The 23,605-nt window shown below is 37.3% G+C and overlaps 1 protein-coding gene across 1 annotated transcript; it reads right to left on the bottom strand.

Moving 5' to 3' along the window:
• Nucleotides 1–4,687: 4,687 nt before the first annotated feature.
• Nucleotides 4,688–20,726, bottom strand: LOC140037886 (uncharacterized). The gene is made up of 2 exons (XM_072083043.1): nt 19,174–20,726; nt 4,688–4,757 (listed from the first exon to the last, which is right to left on the bottom strand). The coding sequence occupies exons 1-2, from the start codon at nt 20,724–20,726 to the stop codon at nt 4,688–4,690; spliced, it is 1,623 nt and encodes a 540-aa protein (XP_071939144.1).
• Between the last annotated feature and the right edge of the window lie 2,879 nt (nt 20,727–23,605).

Genomic DNA, 23,605 nt, shown 5'->3' with positions numbered 1-23,605 from the left:
ATGGTGCACTCACTCGGTAACAAACAGTGCACGTCAGTTCTACCCGTTTTTCCTTAACTCGCACGTACTAGGCTTTTTACTTATAATTTACTAACTTATTATTCTCACTTCTAATCTCATATTATTTCTCATCTAAAACTCACTCTTAATTACAAAATTTAGTACACAACCCTCCACACTTAATCACATTACCAAAATACGTGAAAACTCTAATTTATCCGAACTATAAAACTAAGGGTAAAACTCTTAATTCTATTCTTTATTCCAACCCTTGAGGATGTAAATAAGTAGTATAGCTATAATAAGGTAATGTATTTCAAATAAAAGGGAATTTTAAGAAAAATGTGATGAATTTTACAATTCCATAGAATAAAATTAGGGTTTTGAGTCAAATATGAGGGATTTAAACACAACCTGTTAGTCACAAGTAAACTAGGGTTTTAAAGTACAAGTAGGGTTTCTAGTCTTTAAAATAAAATAATGTTTTAAAACAAAAATAAAATAAAGAAACCGTAATCTTTTTTTTGAGATTAAATAAAAATAGTATCCTAAAATTTGGGGTATCACATAGTGCATCCTCAACTGATCCTTCCATAGAAGGTGGAGTTTCAAGGACATAGGTTAGTTTTTCATGCCTAAGAATAATTCTTATAGTACATTAACAGTCTGAAAAATTGGGTCCAGTTAGTTTGCAAGTATGAAGAATAGCATGTAGACTCAAGATACTCGTTCCACAACACAAGATAGAATAAGCAATGCTATTTATGTAATACAGAACAAGAAAATGACATAAAATGAAATTGGCCCTCCGGGGCTTGGTCTGGTGGTTGGGGTTGCTGAAAATGGGGTTTAGGTCCCTGGTTTGAACCTTGCTACCAGCAAGTTGTGGAGGGTGGGAGAATAGTCTACGGGGTCCACTCTCTGTGGGACACCCCTTAAAAAAAAAGACATAAAATAAAATTGGTTTTGCTATCACTATTTTATTCGAATCTACTACCCTCTTATATAGAGTCAAAATTCAAAATTTCTAGTGGGTTAGAATCTCATTTAATTATTTTGATCTTGAATATACTCAATAAACGAAAATAATTTTAATTAAGTAGGTATTTATTACCAATTACTAACACTTATAACTTTTATATAGTTGAATTATCAATTTTTGATAAAGCACATCATATGTGTTACCCAATCTTTACACATCATAGAGGTAAATCATTCATCTCTATCGCCTTTATACATTATAAATATAAATCTATAAATCTAATCTAATCATTTTAGATCCTTAACCTCTTCCTATCTCCAATAAAGTACATTATATATATTTGAGAGAATCCTCAAATTACATTCTAGGGGAGAGAAATGAGAAGAAAATTTACATAGAGAATATGCACAGAAGACAAGAATGCAGGCCCTATTTCAAAAAATATACATTGTGCATTCACATAATATTATATTAAATGAAAGCACCATAAAATTATTTATTCAATTCTAATCACAATTCAATTACATGTTCAAACTTTAAATCATTTAAAGTTTCAATTCTTGAAGTTTTGAGATTAAGGAAAAAAACTTTTCTCTGTTCCAAATCTGCACCTGGTTCTGTGATTAGATTAGTGAGGTATCGGCTGCAAATTTAAATTGGTCACTCTCAGAACTAGATTTATGCCATTGTCTAGAGGATCCGCTCATGGATCCAAATCCATGATTGGTTCCTATGGATCAAGATTGCAAATCAAATCATTGATTGTTAGACACCTCCCTCATCATTGATCCCCCCAAATCTGCTCCATGTCACACATGAACCTGGCATTGGATCCAAACATTGGATGACCAACATTTGTGTCTGCACCTAGATCCATGACTAATCCATATGGATTTGCCCATAGATTCTTGTTAAACCTTAATTAGAAAAAATTTTATAAATTTTATTTAAAAATTTTCTAAGAACTTTTGGACAACTAAATGTTTAAAAACTTCCTTAAATTTAATCATATTAAAATAGTGGTAGAAACCTAAATTCAATTTAGTCACCATAAACTAATTGAAACAAATTAGAAATTTCACTCCACTTGGAAATATGTTTCCTTACGAAACTTTAGCAAGTCTTATATTCGGTTTCAATTCCTTTTAGTACCAAATTTTGAAAACTTTTTGAAGCACAAAATAATATATTATCATCATCTTGTGACTAAAATTTAAGACCAAATCATGCTCCAAATCAAGAACCAAATCACACATGAAGAACTCTAGCCATCACATGAAGCAAACAAAATTTTTTAATTTTTTCAAATGAATTTAATATGTAAAATTCTCCAATATTTCTATGAACAATTGATAAGATGTTGAAGACATATTAAAGGAAAAATTACATGAAAATTACAGCCAAATTTTTTTGTAAAAATAGAAAATCATGTGATGCACAAAAATAGGGCTTTTTTCCCAAAATTTTATTAGAAACTTATCTATGGCTTTTATAGTTAAATTTATAATCTTTCTTGTGATCTAATGACAATACTTTAACCATCATCAAATTATTTGTGACAAGAAACAAATATAAAAACATCAAAATTTTGAAAATAAATTTGTAAGATTTTGATCAAGGAAACACTCAATCTTTTCTTCAAGAACAACATATAAATTTGATCACATCAGGATTCATGCATGACAATTAAATAAATGTATTACATGAATTAATCAAAGTTGGTTTTCATACCATTATTAAGAATCAAGCAAGTAACGTAGTTGAAAAAAAAAATTCATTCCTTAAAGTAGATCATTTTTTTATCAATTATATGTAACAAGCAGTTTAAGAGATCTCTAATCCATTAAGATCTTCTTAAACTAATAGAGATTTGATGCAAGGAATGTCTAAGAGATCCATTCAAATCGTGAACATTCTCATCCTCTAATGATGATCCACATGAACCTCGTTAGCTTAAACCTCTAAGGTTGAAATCATTTAAATCAGAAAAGTGTAATTATTTCCAGGACTTCAATATACAAATTGATGAGAAAAAACTTAGTTCTTAAGTAGGAAAAAATGTGAACAATATAAGAGAGAAAGAGGCGATGTTTTTCTCTCTTGAAGGCCAAATTTTCTGCTCAATTTGTCTCTTGATTTTTCTACAAAATCTCACAAGTCAATAAGTTTATTCATTAATTTTTCTGACTTGAATTATAAAGGTATTTTTAAATAAATAAATTATTTAAATCCTTGTGGAAACTAGAATATAGTTTCCAATAAGATTTAACTTTCTTATTCTAATACGACTCTTGTATTTAGAAGACTTAACCTTATTTACTTCATATGATTACAAATCAAACTGTAAGTTATAAGACAACTTATCTTTCGTGTCTCCACTTGAATTTTTTTTTTTTTATTAAACTAAAGAAGTTCTTAGCACTCGTTTGGTTGGGAGTAGTAGGGTCTACTATAGGTTATTAAAAGGGTCAATTTCCATTCATGATACTTGATTGACAACTACAGCAATAAGCCTATGGCTATGAAAAACCTAAAATATTTCCATCATTAATCTGAAACAAATTGGTGGGTTTTTATCAAAACTAGAGATCTCTTCCTACTGCCCTTTACTTCTTCCTTTCCTCTCATAGTTTTACAACAAACCTTGCAAGCAATTCAAGGGAACCAAAAAAAATTATCAAAACTTTTAGCTGAAGTAAAATTTCTTTATCTCTTTATCTTGTTTTCTTTAGTTTTTTTCTTGCTACTATTATGTGGCTAAATTTGTATGCCATATGTTTTCCATTTTAATTTAGATTATATGTATTTAGATAGCAAATCTTCTAATATTCTTCATCTTTTCAACCTTTAAAGCCTATGAAAACAAATTTGCTAATTGTAAGTTGAAAATTAAGGCAACCCATATGGCATAGATTATAAATTTCTAATCTTTGTTAGTCTATACATGGATTTTTATGCACATGTATTTTTCTTTGTTTCTAAGGCTCATAAATTTTTGCTATAGTAGGAAGATGTTTAACAATATGCATTATAGTATCTTATAAATCTTCTGACCTACTAGGCACTGATTTTGATATGAGAACGTTTACTTCAAATTAAAGTTCACTTTGAGAGTTATCAGCTTGCACAAGGGCAAAATTCCCCAATGGCCCTCAAACTATTGGATTAATCCATAAAATACCAAAACCAGTAAAAACAAATCAAATTTGCACATTAACCCACACTTTTGCATGTTTTGATTAAAAAACACTACATGTTTGAAAAGTAATTATAAAGCAGTTCAACTCTTCCATTTTTAACTTAAAAACACACCAAAAAATATCCTAAAACCTAACTAAATATAGGTAAAATAAATGCTAATAAAGAAGAAATGAAACATTTGACAAAAGCATTTCTATTTTCAAATCTTCTTGTAGTAGTCATACCACCGAAAAAATAATTATGAAGCTAAGCTGGTACCCAAAACATCTTGATTCTGTACAAACCAGCTACATGTTTATTTTTTCTAGACCATATTTTGCAACCACAATAGGCCATTGTTGCTCAAACTCTTCCACAGCATCCAACTCATACTAGCTATAAAGCTCAGAACACTAGCTTGAGTATTGATAGCGAAGAATTGAAATAAACCAACATCTGAATTTAGATGTTATATGCCAGACACAAAACGCATATTTTGTCAAAGGCATTTCCCTAGAAATTACTTCAGTCATCCCAGGATCCTGATCCATCAAAATTGTTTGAAATGCCTTCTTCATTAACAATATGAAAACCTCTAAAAAATAGTAAAGCATAAGAATCAATGAAAAAATTTTAATTAGTTATGCCTAAGAGTAAAAGTAATTACCTTCATTAGCTGCTAAAATGAACTTGTCGTTTTATTACGAAGAAGAGTTTAACCAAATATTATTGTCCTCCCATGATTATTCATGCCAACAAAAAAATCAAGACATTTCATATGAATTTACCTTATAAGTGGTGTCAAAAATAACTACATCCTCATACTTTTGGTACCAATCAAAACAATAGGCAGGGGACCAAAATATTTACTCAAGTCTCCATTCTTCATCTAACTTAAAAGCATACTGAAAATTAGCATTTTCATTTTTAGCACATTTATAATGGTGTAAAAGATCCATAGCATCACTTTTTTCATTCATTTGATGGAGTTTATTGGAAATATTATGAATATCTTTTGCAAGAAATGGAAGATGCCCATGCCTTATATTTTTTCTAACTCCATGACACGCATGGTTTATTGAACTGAAAGACCACATTTTTTTAATAAAATGCTATGCGCTTCATTTTCTTTAGTGATCATTTAATAAGACGGGAGAAAATGCAGCTCTTCTACAGATAAAAGAGTATGATTGTGGCTTGAAATAAATTTAGTGGCATGCCATTCTACAGGAAAAATATCACTTCTTGTTTTGCATGTTATTCGCATATAAGCCTTGTACTGACGTTTAAGCGATTTTCTATCACGATGCTCCTTACTTGAATCAACAAACTTTACATTTGGTCTCCCTACTCGATGACAGAAAAAATCATGTCTTTTCTTATGCCCATTCTTGTTTTTAGACCGCATTTTTCTAATTGCAAAGCCATATCTTCACGTATAATTTTTATAAAATATAAAAGCTTCTTCCTCACTTAAGAAACATTGCCCAATAAATTGTTCAAATGGCTTTACAAATAAATCTGTAGATTTACTCGTATCATTTGGAAGCATATTTAGATCAAACAAATCTCCATCTTTACCCGTATCATTTGGAAGCATATTTAGATCAAATAAATCTTTTTCAATATTTTGATGGTGACAGCCTTCTGTAAATTCCCCATCCATTTTATACTTCAAAGATTAGAAAAGAAAAAAAACACATGATTAGTTTGATATTCATGAATAATGCTACAAATTGAGATAACTCTAATAGTAACATTCACACCAATAGTGCCTTTAGATATAAGAAATTCAGTCCTATGAGCCGGAACCAAAATAGAAAATATAAATTGATCACAAGTCTCATTCCAAAAAAATTTGAACAAAAAAATTTGTGGTCATTTTGGATCTAAAACATTCAAAGTGCATTCTTTTTATGACATAATAATTTGACAAATAGTATTGTTTTTACTATTCAAGGCTCAAGCTCTTCTAGCATTAACTAGTCAAATCAAGATAGCAGTTGAATTTGTCACTTCCCACTGAGGATTTGTAGGTTAGTAAGCCAAGGTTTGGGGGTGTCTACAACTTACTCTACTATGTATGCACTCACACAACAATTTATTCCTTAAATTACAACAAATTTATGAACTTAAAGTGTGAAATACCATTCAAAAGTTGCTATTATTTTACATTATTGTCGATTTTAGTGCCTAAGCTCGTTGTCCTGTGCAGTTGTGGCTGTATTTTATCAGTCAACTAAAGTGACATAATTTTCCATCGAGTTTAACAAAGCTACTGTTGATGGTTCAAAGGCAAAAAAATGAGATAAAAAATAACTAATTATGTAATTATATTGATAAAATAGAGAACAGAGAAATTACATAGCACGGGGAGAACCTACTAATCTTCAATCTTCTAAAAGTTGGGTATACAGAGATAATAACTGGGAAGCAGAAGGAAAGAGTATAAAAAAAAGGGACTAGACCCGCAAAATTGGTTGAGATGTAAAAAAAATTGAAATCAATAGCCAGAAACATAAAAGTATAAGAACTACTATCACCAAATCCTTTAAAAATTTATCTTTAGACATCGTATAAACATGAAAAGAGAACAAAGACATGATTTTAACATAATCCTCATCCAGAAAAGAACAATTTAAGGATTAATTATAGAAAATTAAATTAATCAATTGATAGAAAAATGAAATGAAGGAACACTATAATAAGTATGTACCTTTGAGTGTTACTCTTGCCTTCGGATATAACTTCCTGCTAACTTAGGGTTTTATGCATCCTGATGTCTCCATTTTTGCAATTTTTTTTGTTAAAACTGGCGATACTACCAGAGCAATATTTATCCTAATGCCAACATTACCGTTAGCTTGTCAATCCCATATATTTTTATTGATTTTGTTGGGCCCATTGTCCACCAATTACCCCTTTTCTTCTCTCTCTAATTAATTGATAGCCTGCCTACTTCTTGTATACCTTTAATTTATTTATCTATTATTTTCATAATTCATTGATCTGGTTTTGAGTTTTTACCATATTTTTTTCTTATATTGTAATTCTTTTACTTTAAAGCACTCTTATTTTTTATTTTTGAAGTTGTATTCAAAAGTTATTTTTTTTGCAAATACAATATGATTTAACTAAAACAACTAACAACTTAAAATGCGGGAAGAGCTTTGGTAGGGTTTCTCCCAAGCTCCTTTGAACTCCTTCAATGGCTGCTTCGGCAGCTCCTTATCCACCTGATCGGGGGCAGGATCTCTCAAACACGAAATCCTTTGCAGACATTGTCGCGCAACACCCACGAAGCATGACTGCAGAAGGCTTTATAGGCTTTGCTCTCTCACCGCAATAGCCTTCCATTGTTCGCGATCCTTCAACATTCAAAGGACAACCAGCGGTGTTTTTCATAGAAGATGACGTCCAGACCCTTTCCAAACCTTTTCGATTCTCTTTGGTGGGAAAATTCTCTAAAGATAGACCAGCTATGGATGCTTTGCGGCAGGCTTTTCAAGCAATAGACTTTTAGGGAACCAGTTCACTGGGATTAATCAACCATCGTCATGTCCTTATTAGATTCAACCATGAAGAAGACTACTTGCGATGCTGGTTGAGGGGGTATGGTCCCTGCAGGGATTTGTAATGAGGGTCTTTAAGTGGACGCCCTCCTTCTCAGTCGACACCGAATCACCAATCGCTCCAGTTTGGTGTCCCTACCTCGGCTTCCAGCCCACCTCTTTGACAAGGGGCCTATTTTTTCTATCGCTCGGTTGATAGGGGAGTCGCTCAAGGTTGATGCTTCCACTGTCTCCCTAAACTGCCCTAGTGTCGCAAGATTCTATGTAGAAGTGGACGTGTGCTAGACCCTCCCCAATCAGCTATGGATTGGACAAGGATCTACTGGTTTTTGGCAAAACGTCATCTAAGATAATTTGCCGGACTTCTGTTACTTTGTCATAAGTTGGGTCATTAGCAGGACAAGTGCCGCAACTCTGTGCCCTTCATTGAAAAAAGTCAAATCAACCCCCCAAAAAACGTTGAAGTGCAAACAATGGGTGGCCAAGGAGCGTTTGCACCCGAACATATCTCACGTGCTAGTGGTACAAGAGCAGCAAATGGGCAAAAAACCTTTGGAGGAAGTCAACCATAACACTAATTGCATCAAACAGGTCCCAATTCCACCCACAAGCTCTTTAGGCCTATCTGTTGAACAAAAACAACAAGAATGTGTCGCGCCCCATTTTTTGATAAAAAAATAAAATGATTGTTTTTGGGATTTTATTAGTTTGGAAAAAAAGTGAATTTTTTGATAAAAATAAAAATGGGTCTAAATGGGACTTTTGAAAATGCGACGATTTGACCCAAGAAAAATAGTTCAAAAAGGGTTTTTTATATGAAAAATGGAGTCGCCACTTGGTATAGAGTTAGGGTGTACCAAGTCACCCAAAAAGTGGATTTTTTAAGGAAAAAAGTAAGAAAACCCTTTTGAACGACTCCTAGTCTACGCAAACAAAGAAAAAGGTTCGGGAGTCACATTTGACGAAGGGGAAGGCAAGGATAAAAATCCAAGGCACCCCTTCGACCTAGCCAAGGCTAGTTGCGTGATTTAACCCTTATTTTCCTAATTTTTTTTTCTACCCAAAGTATGCATTTGCAATTTGGACAAAGACTAATGAATGAGAAATGCAATCCTAAATTTTACGATGTCTCTCGTGAGGTTTTTGGTCCCAAACCACATGAATTGTGGCGGCCAATAAAGGGAAACCTCATAGAGGTCGGTTGATGCAAATGGTGACTCAAGTGCAAGTGTGCAAGTGTATGAAAAGATTCATGTATGAAATGGTGTAAAAAAACAAAGTGTTTGTGTGCAAGTGAAGATTATAAAGGTGCACGTGTGCAAAGTGAAAGTGTAATGAGGGTAAAAATGGGAGAATGGATGCATGGACCTAGGGAATTCATGCATACTGAGTACGGGGAGACCTAAATCGTGACTCAATTTGCCCTTTTATAGAGGGAATACAAGCGTGCTAAGGCTTATAAAAAGCCACACTCGTCTATATCCCATATTTAAGGGGACTCTCAAGCAAATGAACCCTATAACTAGTATGAAATGCAAAAATCCTAAATGAAGGGAAAAAGGGTTTCAAGGAGCATGCCAAATGCTAAGTTAAGAAAAATGCATGACATGTGATGAACACGCAAATATGTACTAACGAGGGGAAGTCCCTAAGGGTCTAGCGTTGGACTAGCCCATTCTATGAATTCCGACTAGCGTTGGACTAGTGGAAACGTGCATCCGTCCATCACATTCATTCATGGCTATGGAAAGCGAGTAGACATGCCAAACACTTATAAACACATATCACATAACACTTAGCATGCTCAACTAGATGCAAGAACCTAATTAAAGCAAGTAACACATAACACATAGGCAATTAAAGCCCTAATTATTACATTTGCTAGCTAGGCACACGTCTTCGATAGGTCTTCATTGAATGTTCCTCCAAGCCCTATCTATTACAAGCCAAGAGGTGTACACATACCCCATAAAGAATAACTTAAATAAAAAGCAAAAGTAAATGACATAAATAAAAGAAATTCAATTAAAGAAAGGCTAGGAAAGCAAAATAGACATGCATATTCACATAACACGTAGGAGCACGTAGGGTCAAATGAAGTGCAAATAAGAGATAGAATGTACCTCCCTTGAATCGATGCTCTAATGAAGTGAAATTATTAAATTACCCTCCAAAATAATAAAAATGTCAAGGTACCACTTTAATTATCAAATAATCACATGAAACAACCATTAAACACAAAAGTGGAAATTAAGCATGAAACGAAAATTAAATATGGAATAGATCATGCACGTGCAAGCAAAACTCGGTCTCAAATAAAAGGTCTCAAGAATTTAAAGTGGAGTGCTAAATTGAAATGCTTACGGTGGAATCCATCACAATCAAATGCAAAAATCACAAAAGAGAAAAACTATCACAGAAATTATTTATTATGATTAAATAACAAAATTATCTAAGAAAAACTGAATCAAATGAAACCAAGACTATGAATTCTTCCAAGATTATTAAGCTTTCATGACATTGGGAATTATCCATTGAAATTTGTCCACAATTCACGTAAAAACATACCGAAGCGAATTATCATGTAAAAGGGATCCAATTGCAAACATTAATCAATCATGTGAGCCCAATTAGAACATTTAAGAACTTTAAAGGTTCAAGAATGATGAAAAGGTCAAGTCATGGTTCAGATTGCAAATACTTTAGGACTCAATTGCAAAAAAAAAAATTAAAGCAAAAAAAAAAATTAAAGCATAATTGGGTCACAGTGCAACAAAGGGAACTTAAGGGATCAAAGTGCAATTTTCAGAGATTAATTCATGCAGTTTTCATGCAAGCTACGTGAAAATCAACATGAGAAACAACATTCTGCAGCAGAAATTTCTGCTGAAAGCTTTCGGCAACCCAGAAGACAACCGTGACTTTCATTTTCTCAACCTTAACACCATTTTGATCGAAAAATCTTCTAACCAACACATTAAAGCATGAATCTAACAACCAAACAAGCAGGTAAATCAAATTCAAAGTGAGTTTCTGCAATATTTTCTCTCATGTTTGCTCAAACGAAACCCAACTCAAACTCACATCTTATTTTCCAAAAAAATCAGATCTCAAGCTCACATACATAGCTTTAACTAAGCTGCAAACTATGTCATTACCATCGCCTCAACAGGTAGAAAACTTAGAAGGAAAAAACATGCAAGTTCTATGCAATAGCCATGAAACAAGTTTCTGCAATTACTTCACATACTCTAGCAACCGAAAACTGCTGCACTTTCTTCTCAAGCTCAAGCTTCTTAATCACAACCGTGATCAAATATTTTTTAGCATGGTGTTTAATCATAGCTCAAGTGTTTTAAGGACTCAAGCGTAAACTTAACATCAAATCATTCCATTCCTTCTCCTTAAAACCAGATTTAACAAGCAATTTAAACGTAAGGGTCCCTTAAACAGCCATGGAAAAGAAAACAAAAAGACAAAGAGATGCAGCAGCTTTTTACTCCTTTTATCTTAGCTCAGCCATCTTTGCATGCAAACACTCGAATCAGTTCTACCAATTTGTCATTTACAGACCAAATGCAAGGAATTTGCCCCCCAAACATGAATAAGAATCCAGAATTCGCAAAAGCAAACTGGAAAATTCTTTTCCTCTTCACTCGGCTACACTGGAAAAATTCCAGCAGCTTTAGTCCATCTTTAAACCGAATTTCCTCGGCTGAAACACTAAATTATGTACCCAAAACTAACATGCAAGACTAATAAATGAAGTCATTATCAATTTCAGTTCAAAACAGGGTCGGACACCAGCAACATTGATCCCAAAATTCCAGAATTAATTCAACTATTCGCAGATGACATGCGTGCAGCAGATTTTTGTTTCACTCAAATTTCTGGTTTACACACAGCCAATTAATCTCATGCAGGGCTTAATCATCCAGTATTTAGTTAGCTAAACACACAACCAAGTGAGGATCAAGCACTTTCCAGTAAATTCACACTAAAATATCCATACAACTCCCAAAACAACTCCATCGGCAAACTGGAAAATTGATTAAGCAGTCCAGCAACTTCTAGTAGAAATTTCCAGCCATGCAATCAAAATCTTGGCCATAAGGTTCACATGCAACACCAAATAACAAGTTATCTATCAGATTAGATCCAAAACCAAGTTCGAATGTCATCAAAATCACCATCTTACCAGAAATCCATCCAAACTCTCTCTCGGTTAACATGCATGTAAACAGATTCTATATTCCTTCACTATTCTTGCTTAAACAAGGTTGATTAACCTCATGCAAAGAATAATCATTCAGCTATTAACTAACTAACCACACAACTAAGCTCAGATCATCACAAAGTAACAAGTTAAAGCTGAAATTTCTAGTTCAAACTCACGGCATTTCCAATTCTTTCAAAACCAGTTTTCTTGTGACTTAATTCTTCTTCCAACCGCACAACCCTCACATGCATGCCCCTAAACAGCTTCATCAACCCATAAACAACTCATCTAAGTCCAGAAATTACCTCAGCTTGAAGCTTAATACACACGACTAGCAGCTGCAACAAAACTCCACTTTCGGCTGTCCAGAAATTGCAGACCGCAACTCTCCCTCTCCCTTGCTTAAACTTGCGGCTAGAATGGAGGAAGTTTGGTTCTCAGACTTCACCAGCTCACGGTTGGAAGGAAGAATGAACCACAAGTCCCTCTCTTCCCTCTCTAGTTTACGGACAGAAAAGAAGAAAAATGAAAAGGCTCGGCTCTTCCTCCCTTGCTCTCCACTCGCGGCTCACGGCAGAAAAGAAAAATGGAAGTGCGATGTTGTGGTGGATTGAAAATGATCCCCGTGGAGTGTGTAGGTAGTGGAATGTATATATTGAAGTGTTTGGAGTGGAGCTAAGTCGGCACTTGGAATGGAAGGTGCTGGAATGTGAAGTGGAAAATGGAACCGGCAGAAGTGGAGTTGTGATTTTTTGATTTTTTGATTTTTTGATTTTTTTTTTTTTTTGAAATTAACTAAATAAAACTGATAATAAAGATAGATAACAAACAACAAAAACAACAAAAACAAAAATAATAATAATTTAATTAACATTGGATAGAAACTAAATAAACTAGAATCAACAAAGCACAATTTTCCATTTTTCATCAATTTCCTCTTTTCTTTTTTTTTTCACAAATTTTACGTTAAAACTTAAAACTAAAACTAAAACTAAAACGTGAACAAAATTAATATGACAAATAATTAGCAAATAAAAGACAAATAAAAAGGTAACAACTAAAATGCAGACAATCTAAAACCAAATCATGAATTAGATGCAACATACAAATTATTTAAAAATTTGGTGTCTACAGTTTGCCCCTCTTTGTTTGAGTTTTGAAAAAACTTGAGACAAAGAAATAGACACCAAATACTTACCTGTGTTATTCGGCTGCAAAATGATTTGAACGGACAGGAATTCTAAAAACGGGACTGACCCGAACATGAAACTAAACGGGACTGACCTAACTAAAAATTTAAAAACGGGACTGACCCGAACCGGAATTTAAAACGGGATTGGCCCGAACAGGAATTTAAAACGGGACTGACCCGAACAGGAATTTAAAACGGGACTGACCCGAACAGGGATTTAAAACGGGACTGGCCCGAACAGGAAATTTAAAACGGGACTGGCCCGAACAAGAATTTAAAACGGGACTGGCCCGAACAGGAATTTAAAACGGGACTGGCCCGAACAGGAAATTTAAAACGGGACTGGCCCGAACAAGAATTTAAAACGGGACTGGCCCGAACAGGAATTTAAAACGGGACTGACCCGAACAGGAATTTAAAACGGGACTGACCCGAACTGAAATTTAAAACGGGACTTCACTAGGGAAGTTTAAACAATGAATTGAGTTTTTTTTTTTTTTTTTTCGAGAATAGTTCAACTTTTGTACCAAGAGGGAAATTTGGATTTCTGTGACTGAAACGATAGCTGATGCTGTTTCTTATGATCGAGCTTTGCAAATAACATCTATCCTTGTTTACTGGGAAGCTTTGTCTGACATCGGTTTAGGTGCCAAAAAGAGAGTGACTGCTTTTGTTTGTGAATGCAACATTCCTGCAAGAAAAGAAGAAATAATGGACTTGCCACCATTGTTTGATCCGGTTTGCCTTGAGAGTCGTGTAAACATGAGTCTTGTGATGCTTTTATTTCGGCTCGGCGGCGTCTGCCTTGAACCTTTCAATTTCTGAGACTGATAAAATGCAGATTTACCACGTCACCCAATCCAGGTGGTAGCTTTGTTGTATGTTACTCCCTGTAACTGATGATTGAATCCCCTATCTTTGCACAAACCTCAGGGTTTATCATTCATTTGAATTTAATGGTGAAAGAATGATACATGAAAATTAGTCATATAAAAATCAATGTATATGCAAGATGATTTCCTATGTTAGGCAAAGATGAGCATGCAAGAGAATGTAGACAATCATAAGCATTCATACACAAATAATTTGAGAATAACCAAGAGGTTTATAAAGATACATTTTGCAAAAGAATATTTGTAAAGAACAAATACAAATTTAACCAACGAATATCATATTCAAAACTTTGGATATTTTCTCTTCGGAATCCGATATTGGCAGAAGTATCACAAATATGAGGAAAACCCCAAATGAACCAGGTCACCGGCTATTCCTTCTTGAGCTTGTCTGTCGAGAAAACCTACCTTGGCGCCCTTTCGGGTTTTCACCAAGGTTGCCCCCACCCTTTTTGTTGTTTGTTTTTTTTCCTTTTCTATTTTTCTTTTTTTTCTTTTTCTTCTTCTTTTTTTTTTCGAAGCGCCCTTTCGGGTTTTCACCTAGAGAACCATGAAATATCTCGACCATTATCGACTCAGAAATATGAATTGAAGATTTCTGGCATCAGTAGAATGCATTTCCCTTGTGAGATTAGGCGAAAGCATTATAGACATCACCTGCCAGATGATTAACAAATTTCCTAATAGAAATGCAGCAAGTGACGAAAACCAGGACTTTGGGCTTTTGTAATGAGGTCCGGTAGGGTATTTTTCAAGAAAGGTTGAGGCTTGAAGGCAGATTTGATACGAGGGGTGAAATAACTTGAGATTGCACCCTTTTGAAAACAACTCCGATACTGAGGAAAATTTGCCCCAGTTTGATCAGATTTTCTCTCTTTGCATTTTTCATTGTATTTTCCTCACTTTTTGCATTTTTCTTTGAAAACTAAATTTGCCCCAGTGTAGAGTTTTCTTCTTCTTCTTTTTTTTTCGAAACAAATTTGCCCCAGTGTGGGGTTTGCAATTCTCAAGGGTTATCAAACGAAATTTGTCAATTCTGATGGCTCAAAGGGGACAAGTAGAGATAAAATATTTTTTTAGTGTAAAAGAAGATGGCCTGACTTGCATTTCGCCATTTGCATGAATTTCTAAAGAAAATTTGCATGATCAAATGAAAAACTTTTTGCACATATCTGAGTTGATGGGTTGAGGGAAAACCCGTCCATCCATTTCCGCCAAAATGAGAGCTCCGCCAGGTAATACCTTTTGGATAATGAACGGCCCTTGCCAATTTGGAGCGAACTTGCCTTTAGCTTCATCTTGCATTGACAAAATTCGCTTCAGTACCTTATCACCTTCTTCAAATGCCCGCCGATGGACTTTTTTGTTGTAAGCTCGGGCCACACGTTTTTGATAGCATTGCCCATGACAGATAGCATTGAATCGCTTCTCATCTATCAAAGTCAATTGCTCATGGCGCTGCTTGATCCAATCGGCCTCCTCCAATTTAGCTTCCATAAGGATTCGTAGCGACGGAATTTCAACCTCAGCTGGTAATACAGCTTCCATCCCATACATAAGTGAATATGGCGTTGCCCCAGTCGATGTCCGAATAGAAGTCCGGTACGCCATCAATGCATAAGGCAACTTTTCATGCCAATCGCGATGCTTTTCTGTCATTTTGCGGATAATTTTCTTCATATTCTTATTTGCGGCTTCTACAGCTCCATTCATCTGAGGCCTATAAATGGCAGAATTGCGGTGTTTGATTTTGAACTGCTCACATAGTCCATCTACCATGTCATTGTTCAGATTCTTGGCATTGTCCGTGATAAGCGTTTCGGGTACTCCAAAGCGACAGATGATGTGATCTCTCAGGAAATTGGCCACTACCTTCTTCGTGACATGTTTGAATGACTCTGCTTCAACCCATTTGGTAAAGTACTCGATCGCCACCAATATAAATCGATGTCCATTTGAAGCGGGAGGATCGATTGTACCAATCACGTCCATACCCCACATTGAACAGGGCCATGAGGCGGTCATGCTATGCAGTTCAGTGGGTGGAGCGCGTATAATGTCACCATGCATTTGGCATTTTATACATCTCCGGACAAAATCTATACAATCATGCTCCATAGTAAGCCAGAAATATCCGGTTCTCATGATTTTCTTCGCTAGCAAATGGCCATTCATGTGAGGTCCACAAACGCCACTATGCACTTCCTTCATCATATATTGAGCCTCATCCTCATCAATGCACCTTAAAAGGTTCAAATCCGAGGTTCTTTTGTATAACACTTCTCCATTTAAGAAGAATTTTGAAGCCATTCTACGCAGAAAATTCTTGTCTTTTGTACCAGCATGCAGAGGGTAAGACCCAGTTTTAAGAAACTCCTTAAGATCACTATACCAAGGAATATTGTCGGAGGACTTGTCTACAACCCAACAGTGGGCAGGTTTGTCTTGAAGTTGAATTTGAATTGGTTCGATCTTTAATTCATCTGGATACTGGATCATGGAAGCCAAGGTGGCCAAAGCATCAGCAAATGCGTTTCGGGCTCGAGGGAGATGTCTGAATTCCAAATTTTGAAATTGCTTGGCCAGAGTGAGCAAACTACAATGGTAGGGTAAAATTTTTGAATCTTTGGTTATCCACTGCTTCAAAGTTTGGTTCACGAGCAAATCTGAATCACTAAAAGCTATCAACTCCTTGATTTCCATTTCCAAAGCCATTTTGAGACCAAAAATGCAGGCTTCATATTCAGCCATGTTATTCGTACAAGCGAATTGCAATTTGGCAGCGGCAGGGTAGTGCTTCCCTTCGGGTGACACCAAAACAGCTCCAATTCCAGCTCCGAGAGAATTTGAAGCTCCATCGAAGAAAAGCCTCCATTCAGGACTTTGTTCACTTATATCATCTGCAGCGCTTACAAATAGGACCCTCTCGTCAGGGAAATAAGTACGGAGTGGTTGATAATCATCATCCCTTGGATTTTCCGCCAAATGATCAGCTATAGCTTGCCCCTTGACCGCCTTTTGTGAGGTGAAAACAATGTCGAACTCTGATAGAATTATCTGCCATTTGGCTAGGCGCCCGGTTAACATCGGCTTCTCCAAAAGATACTTCAAAGGATCAGATCGGGAAATAAGATAAGTGGTATGGCTCAACAAGTAGTGTCTCAACTTTTGAGCCGCCCAGGCCAATGCACAACAGCTTTTCTCAATGAATGAATAATTAGCCTCATACTGCGTGAACTTCTTGCTTAGATAGTAAATGGCTTGTTCTTTCCTTCCGGATTCATCGTGCTGACCTAGAACACACCCTACTGCTCCATCGAGTACAGATAAATACATAATCAAAGGTCGGCCTGGTTTGGGCGGCACTAAGACTGGTGGATGCAACAAATAATCTTTAATCTTGTCGAAAGCCTGCTGGCACTCCTCATTCCAATACAACGGTACATTCTTTCTTAATAATTTGAACAATGGCTCGCATGTGGCGGTTAATTGGCCGATGAACCTCCCGATAAAATTGATCTTCCCTAAGAAGCTTTTCACGTCCTTCTGAGTTTTTGGCACTGGCATATCTCGAATTGCTTTGATTTTGGCTGGATCTATCTCTATGCCCTTCTTGCTGACAATGAAACCCAACAGCTTACCCGCAGGTGCTCCGAAGGCGCATTTTGTAGGATTTAGCTTCAAATTGTACTTCCGTAACCTCTCGAATAATTTCTTCAGATCAACCAAGTGGTCCTCTACCCTTTTAGACTTGATTATAATATCATCCACGTAGACCTCCATCTCCCGGTGGATCATATCATGAAATAGGGTTGTCATGGTCCTCTGATACGTTGCTCCAGCATTCTTTAAACCGAAAGGCATCACTCGGTAGCAAAATGTGCCCCAAGGGGTAATGAAAGCAGTCTTTTCCCTATCCTCTTCTGCCATCAAGATTTGGTGGTAGCCAGCAAAACAATCGCAAAAGGTTTCAATCTCATGTCCGGCAGTATTGTCTAAGAGAATGTGAATGTTTGGTAGAGGGAAATCATCTTTAGGACTGGCTTTATTAAGGTCTCTATAGTCAATACAAACTCTTACCTCTCCACTCTTTTTTGGAACAGGGACAGGATTTGAAAGCCAAATTGGGTAATGGGAAACAATGATAATGTTGGTTTTGAGTTGTTTTTCAATTTGCTCTTTTATTTTGAGGCTTATATCTGGTTTAAATTTTCTGGGTTTTTGTTTTACGGGTGGAAAAGAAGGGTCTGTGGGTAACCTATGCACCACCACATCAGTTGAAATACCAGTCATATCATCATAGGACCACGCAAATACATCCTGGAACATGGTCAAGAATTCAAGCATCTCCTTTTTCTGCCTTTCATTCAAATGAATACTAATTTGCACCTCCTTAACCTCATCCTCAGTGCCAATGTTAACCTTTTCTGTTTCTTCCAGGTTCGGTTTTGGTTTTTCCTCATATTGTTCAAAGTCCTTTGCAAAAGAATCGAATACTTCCTCATTATCACTCTCGCTTTGGAGTTCGGATTCACAGACCTCTAAGTCGTGAGTGATATAGAGATTGCCATTATCGAATTCCAGAATTGTGATATCCAAAGGGTCAAATAATTTTATTTTTGGCCATCTGAAAGAATTAACGAATGTGGGATAATAAGCAAATAAGCATACAACAAACAGATGGTCAAGCAATACAACGAAAATATAAACAAATGAATAAACAAAACAACATGACAAGAACAACTTGTACATTTTCATAAAACCTTTGATTGAAAGCAAATGGAAATGAAAACTTAACAATATTTACATGCGAAAATGTTAGTCAAAAAGTAAAATTGTTTTCATTGGCTATTTACAGATGCAACTTTTCATGAATTCACATGAATGATAAACCCCTTTCAGTCTACCGAAACTCCTTCCGAACGGGCAGGAACTCGGCTGTCCAATTGGGAATTGATCCTTCGGGGATGTCAGGAAATTCAGCTTCGCCTGGAACACTATCTTCAAATGTTGCCCCAACGAACAATTGGGCCAAACTAGCTTCAATTTCGTCAACTGGGTTGATTTCTGACATGATCACCTCGGCTGGTCGTGGGAAAGTATAATGCAGGGGTGGAATGTCAAGAGCCCTTTGCCTTCCTTCTTTCTCCGCTTTCTTGCGCTCCTTCATTTCTCTGATATCCTTAGCAGTCGGTCGGAAGCCTAAACCAAACGAATCCTTTTTCTCAATAATCTCCACTGGCTTCAAAATTCCTTGCAGATCTCGTCCCAGCCCTTTGTCAAATTCATAGCCTCCACGGATCATTTCTTTAGCCATCATGACACTGGCCTTTGATAGAGCTCGCTCCTCGTTTGTGATCCAACTTACAGAGACGATATCAGCCGTGCTATGAGGAGTCATGGTGACGTTTCGGCTTCCATCCTCTTTTGACCCAGAATCGGTGATTACAAGGCAATCCTCTTCGGCAAATATAGTTATCAGCTTGTCATTTACTACAAATTTCAGCAACTGATGCAATGAAGACGGCACAGCTCCGGACTTATGAATCCAGGGCCTTCCAAGCAAAACGTTGTAAACACTAGGAAAGTGCATGACTTGGCAGGTTATTTGAAATTGTGCGGGTCCCATCTCGACCACTAAGTCTACTTCTCCTATTGGCTCTCTTTGTGCTCCATCAAAACCTCGGACTACGGTCCCTGAAGGCCTCAGCTTGATGTCTTGCAATTCTAGCTTCTCCAAGGTGCTCCAAGGACAGATATTAAGCGCAGATCCATTGTCAATCAACACCTTCGGCAGCATTTTTCCGTTGCACCTTACAACTATGTACAGGGCCTTATTATGTCCAATGCCCTCCGTCGGCAATTCCTCGTCAGAGAAAGTGATTTGCTTGGTAAATAACACATTTCCAACTACATGAGAAAAATTATCAACTGAAATGTCCTTAGGGATTTGAGCTTTGGTCAACACCTCGATCAGCGCGTCCCTATGCATGTCTGAAGAGAAGAGTAGATCCAACATGGATATCTGGGCAGGCGACTTACTCAGCTTCTCAACTACATTGTACTCACTTCTCTGAAGTCTCTTAAGGAAATCCAAGGCTTCTTTCTCGGTGATTGTTGGTTTGACGAGCGGCTCGGAGTTATTTGCTTGAATCGGAATGGTATTTTCAAATGGACTCGCAACCTTTCCTGATCTGGTGACCACTGACACTTCCTTTTTTGCAATTGACTTTTCCCCAATCTGTACGTCAGGTTCATCATAATTCCATGGCACTTGTTGCAGGCTTAAAACAGGCTCTTGCTTCGGGAATTCAATAACCACTGGCTCCAAAGCCTCACTTTCGGCTGGCGTGAGATCCAAAATAAAGGGCTTTTCGTCCTCTTCAAATGGCAATTCTATGACAAAGGGTTGGTCTGTGACCCCAAACACTTCAGCTTCCCTTGTCAATTCTTTGACCGGTTCCACATACTCCGTATCATCCAGAATAATTCCAATGATATTGGCATGTTCCGGTAAAGGGTTCCTATTTACGTTCGGCCCTTGCGCCTCCCTTTTCCGGATTACAATCTCCCCGGCTTCAACCATATCTTGAATTTTATGCTTAAGCGCCTTGCAATCAAAGGTGGCATGTCCGGGGGCCCCAGAATGATAAGCACAGACAGCTTGTGGATTATACCATGCGGGCATGCCATATGGGTAGGTAGGAGGGGGTACTGTACCAATTTTCCCGGCGGCCTTCAACTGGTCATACAATTGGTCCAAAGGCCTGCCTAAATTGGTGAATGTACGGCTAGGTGGTCGGTTGTAAGGTTCAGGAGGTTGAGGATGGTTGTAAACAGGTCTATTTGGTGGAGGAAATCTTAGGTTATATGGAGGGCGAGGTCGGTTTTGAGGTGGATTTGGTTGGGAAATTTGAAAAGGGGCTGAAAGTGGGTTAGGATAGCTTGGGCGAGGTCGAGGGTGGTGGATGTTGGTGGTATATACAGGGTACTGGTTCGAATAGTAATGATAAGGTGGTTGGTAAGTTGGATTGTGTTGATATCGGGGTCTAGGCGAAGGGTTTTGGTTCCAAATAAAGGTTGCGTCCCCCTCCTTCTTTTTGAATGGCGGTTTCTTCACATTGCTTCCCTGCCCTTGTAAAGCATCCAACTGAGATTTAAGGGCGGAGACATTGACAATCTTCCCAGCTCTCACAAAGTCATCAAACTCCTCAAGTTTATTTACAATTGCAGCAAACGAACATCCAGTCATACGGAAAATCTCTTCGAAGTACGGCGGATCATGGGCTTTTATGAAAGTACGTATGATTTCATCCTCGGTCATTGGTGGCTCGACCTTTGCAGCTATTTTCCTCCACCTCTTAGCATAAGTCTTGTGATCCTCGGAGGGTTTCCTTTTTGTTCCTTCCAACGTGGTTCTAGTCGGTGCAAGCTCGCAGTTATATTCATATTGTTTGATAAAGGCATTGGACAGATCGAGCCAGGTCTTCACGTCTTCAAGCTTCAGGTTAGAATACCAGTCCAGCGCATCCCCTTCCAGACTCTCAGGGAACAACCTTAAAGGCAAATTCTCATCGTCCACGGGCTTTCCCAATTTATTAGCAAATAATCGGAGATGTGTCTTGGGATTACCCGTCCCATCATATTTGTTAAATTTAGGGGTTTTGAACCCCTCAGGCAACTGCACATTCGGAAAAAGACACAATTCATCATAATCCAGGACTCCCTGCTTATGCAACCCCTGGCTCTTCCTTATAAATTCATCGAAACGATCTAAACGTTTGAACAACTTCATATCAATTGGAGCAGAAGATTCCCCCATTTCAGGCTTATTTTGGAAAGCGCGCTCCGGTATCACGGGTTCTGCGGTGGTTTGATAAAAAGCTGGTGGGTTCTGATGCATGTTTGGGTCGCTTTGAGGCTGAAATCCTTGACCATAAGGAGGGTAGAAAGGCGGATTTTGAGTAAAAGCATATTGCGGGTTAAAAGTTCCCTCACAGGTGGTTTGAAATGGAGGAATAACAAATGGTTCAGATTGTGGTTGTGTGACGGGCACAGGCTCAGGTTGCACTCCGCTACTAACGAGTTCGTCGATTAACCTCTTTTGAGCGGCCATTTCGGATGCCATTTCCCCAAATTTTGCGAGTAATTCAGTCAACTGAACCCCAGGACTTGCAGCTTCCGGCTGGGTAGTGGCAACGGCCTTATCGGATGATTCTGGTTGAGTACTCATGTCTACACGATTCCTTTGGGCTTTACTTCGGGATCGCGTAATAATGGGGCTTTTCCGAAAAGTTATTTTGAAATTTACCTGAGAATGCAAAAGACTTCATTAGATAAACCAATGATTACTGAATTTCTGCAATTTATTCAAAAAGAGAAAAAAAAGAAAAAGACATGAGTTAGTAATTATTCAAACAATTCGGATGCATGTCCTATTTGGGGGGGCCCTTTTTGTGCCAAGGGTAGGCCTAGCATGATGCAACACCTTCAAAATGGGACCCGTAATACAAACCTGTTTTTGACAATAATCCAAAATAAGAGCAAAAGAAAAACCATTTTCATTGATAAACTTGCCAATATTTACATCATGTCACGAAGACGATTCCGTACAAGATTACCAAAACTTCTGAACCTATCTAATACGGAGTCCTTTGTTTCCCTAGCATATGAAATTCTAACACATTCAGTTTGGTCATATAATTCTGCACATTTCCTTTTCAGCTCTTGACGCTTTCCTTGTTCATTTTCATACAATTGCTTGTTTTGCTCGGCCATCCCTTTGTATGCTTCGGCAGACTTACTTAACTGCAGAATTTCCCTATCTTTTGCTTCGACAATGGCCTTTAACCTTTTCACCTCCTCAGCTGGCTCATCTTGAATTTCTTGCGTAGCGGATCCTCCTACCCAGTCTTCGTATTGTGAAGTCGTCAAACCCTTCTGCTTGAGCTCCGGGATGTATCTAAAACTCACGTCATCGGATAGCGTCACCCAGGCGTCAATAATCCGATCTTTCATAGGGATTTGATTTGGACACATTCCCCAGTTAAAAATAATGGTGACTTCGCTCATGTCAATCACGGGTGGTATTTCTTGGACACGCCCTAATTGTCTGAGAAACCTTTTTGGGGCGTACGCGGTAATCCCTTGAGTACCCAGTAGGAGAATGAATTCGGATGCCTGAGTGCGAAGAACGGGTTTAGTACAATCGGTCCAATCCAACACCCATCTAATATTTTGATCGGTCACGTTCTTCAAGAAATCCACAAACTCAGATGCATTACACGGCAGACTGTCTCTGTTAATTCTCTTGTGATGTGTGGTTATCCAGTTGTATGTGAACATTGGTAGACTCGATGAAATAGCCGATCGTCTCATGAAATGCTCCATTCCCCATATATGTAAGATCAAATTTGAACCACAAAAGAATTTTTTCCCTTTCTGACAGGTAGTGCAGGCTATGAAGATGTCGGCCAAAATGGTAGGAATAATGGAACACGGCCTATCATTAATTCCGAGAAACAAGTCATACAGAATCCTAGTGAGCTTGAAGGCTATCTTTTTGTC

Source organism: Coffea arabica, chromosome 3c (genome assembly GCF_036785885.1).
Source record: "Coffea arabica cultivar ET-39 chromosome 3c, Coffea Arabica ET-39 HiFi, whole genome shotgun sequence".
Lineage (NCBI taxonomy): Eukaryota > Viridiplantae > Streptophyta > Magnoliopsida > Gentianales > Rubiaceae > Coffea > Coffea arabica.
The sequence above is the reverse complement of the archived record's forward strand: the minus strand, read 5'-3'. Positions and strand labels throughout refer to the sequence as shown.